Source organism: Arachis hypogaea, chromosome 1, assembly GCF_003086295.3.
Source record: "Arachis hypogaea cultivar Tifrunner chromosome 1, arahy.Tifrunner.gnm2.J5K5, whole genome shotgun sequence".
Classification (NCBI taxonomy): Eukaryota; Viridiplantae; Streptophyta; class Magnoliopsida; order Fabales; family Fabaceae; genus Arachis; species Arachis hypogaea.
Window position 1 is genome coordinate 52,124,255 of NC_092036.1, and position 1,519 is coordinate 52,125,773.

The following is a 1,519-nucleotide window of genomic DNA, read 5'->3' on the forward strand; positions in this document are numbered from 1 at the left end:
GACGATCCACCCAGCTGTGGGCAACTCCGACGTGTGTGTCCGGGATGGCGACATAGGCCACATCTCTTTGGACGGTTTGGATCTGCATCGTCCATATTTGTTCGTATCCTGGTGGACCTCGGACGACCCTCTCTCGCACGCCTCTTGTCAGGGTCCGGTATAACAGTGGGCCCGTCGTATGGTGGCCAGAAACCCTCTGGAATTGGAGGGGTGAATCCCATCCGATACACACTGAATACCGAACTAATCCGATACACGCTGTGAACGTAAGTGGTCTAGTTTACCCGTGAGTAGGCACAACATGCAAGTGCGTGTTGACACGGGAAATGAAGTGCCTGGAAGTACCCGCAGTCACATGTCCGAGAGGCAAGCGATACTCTGTAGCTACCCAATGAGAAGGAACCAGTCGGAGTGGTTTCTGCTACGGTAAACTCGGAATTATCCCTGTCATACAAAGTCACCGTGAAGCACCTCGCCGTCTTCAGGTTGGCCTCAATACACCTGGCCAAGTGCTGCGTGAATTGTTGTCCGGTTCCCATCTGGGCCTCAGCCTCTCTCCCCTTGCGAACAAAAAGTTCCGCAAGCCTTCCATATGTTGCCTTCACCAGCGAGGATACAGGTAGGTTTCTGACATCCTTGAGGACTGAGTTCACACACTCGGAGATATTCGTCGTCATGTGACCGAATCTCCGCCCCTCGTCACGATGCTGAGTCCACAAGGAATAATCAATCCGGTTCGCCCACTCACACATCGCCGGGTCTTCAGACCGCAGAATATCAAACCAGTAATCAAACTCAACCTCGGTCTTGGCATACGCCGCATTCACAAGAAGCCTCTGTGCGTCTTTGCCCTTGAAGGTAAGGGCAAAATTAGCAGCTACGTGTCGAATGCAGAATGCACGGTATGCAGATGGAGGTAACTAACCTCCGTCAGGAGCCTCAAGCGCAGCCTTGATGCCGTTATGCCTGTCCGATATAACCAGCAGACCCGGCTGCGGTGTCATGTGTTGACGAAGGTGGGAGAGAAAGAATGTCCAAGACTCAGCATTCTCACCCTCTACTAGTGCGAATGCAACAAGTAGAATGTTGGAGTTCCCGTCCTGTGCAATTGCGATGAGCAACATTCCCCTGTACTTGCCATACAAATGGGTGCCGTCAATGCTGACTAGCGGCTTGCAATGACGGAATGCCTCGATACACGATGAAAACGTCCAGAAAAGTCTGTGAAAATAAGCTTGAGACTCGTCTACCTGTCCTCCAACTCGAACGGGGCTAGTCCTTACGACTGCAACAGTACCACGCATCGTCAACTGGACTCCCAACACCCACCTGGGCAGCTCGTTGTATGACTCATCCCAGTCACCGTAGATGAGGGCAACAGCCTTCTGCTTTGCCATCCAAACCCTCCTGTAAGTCGGCCTAAACCCAAAGTGTGCTACCGTGGCATTTAGGAGCACCTTGATGCTGACAGATGCATCAGCCCTAACCATTGGCATAATGAACGCCGATATCACATGAT

General features: G+C 52.2%; 1 protein-coding gene across 1 annotated transcript; it reads right to left on the reverse strand.

The window, feature by feature from the left end:
* Positions 1-275: 275 nt before the first annotated feature.
* On the reverse strand, positions 276-752 carry LOC114924317 (uncharacterized). The gene has a single exon (XM_029288463.1). It carries the CDS (start codon positions 750-752, stop codon positions 276-278), a length of 477 nt encoding a protein of 158 aa, XP_029144296.1.
* Between the last annotated feature and the right edge of the window lie 767 nt (positions 753-1,519).

What these genes read in the sequence shown, in the direction of transcription:
- LOC114924317 (XM_029288463.1), bottom strand. Translation starts at nt 752, where the DNA reads ATGTGTGAGTGGGCGAACCGGATTGATTATTCCTTGTGGACTCAGCAT.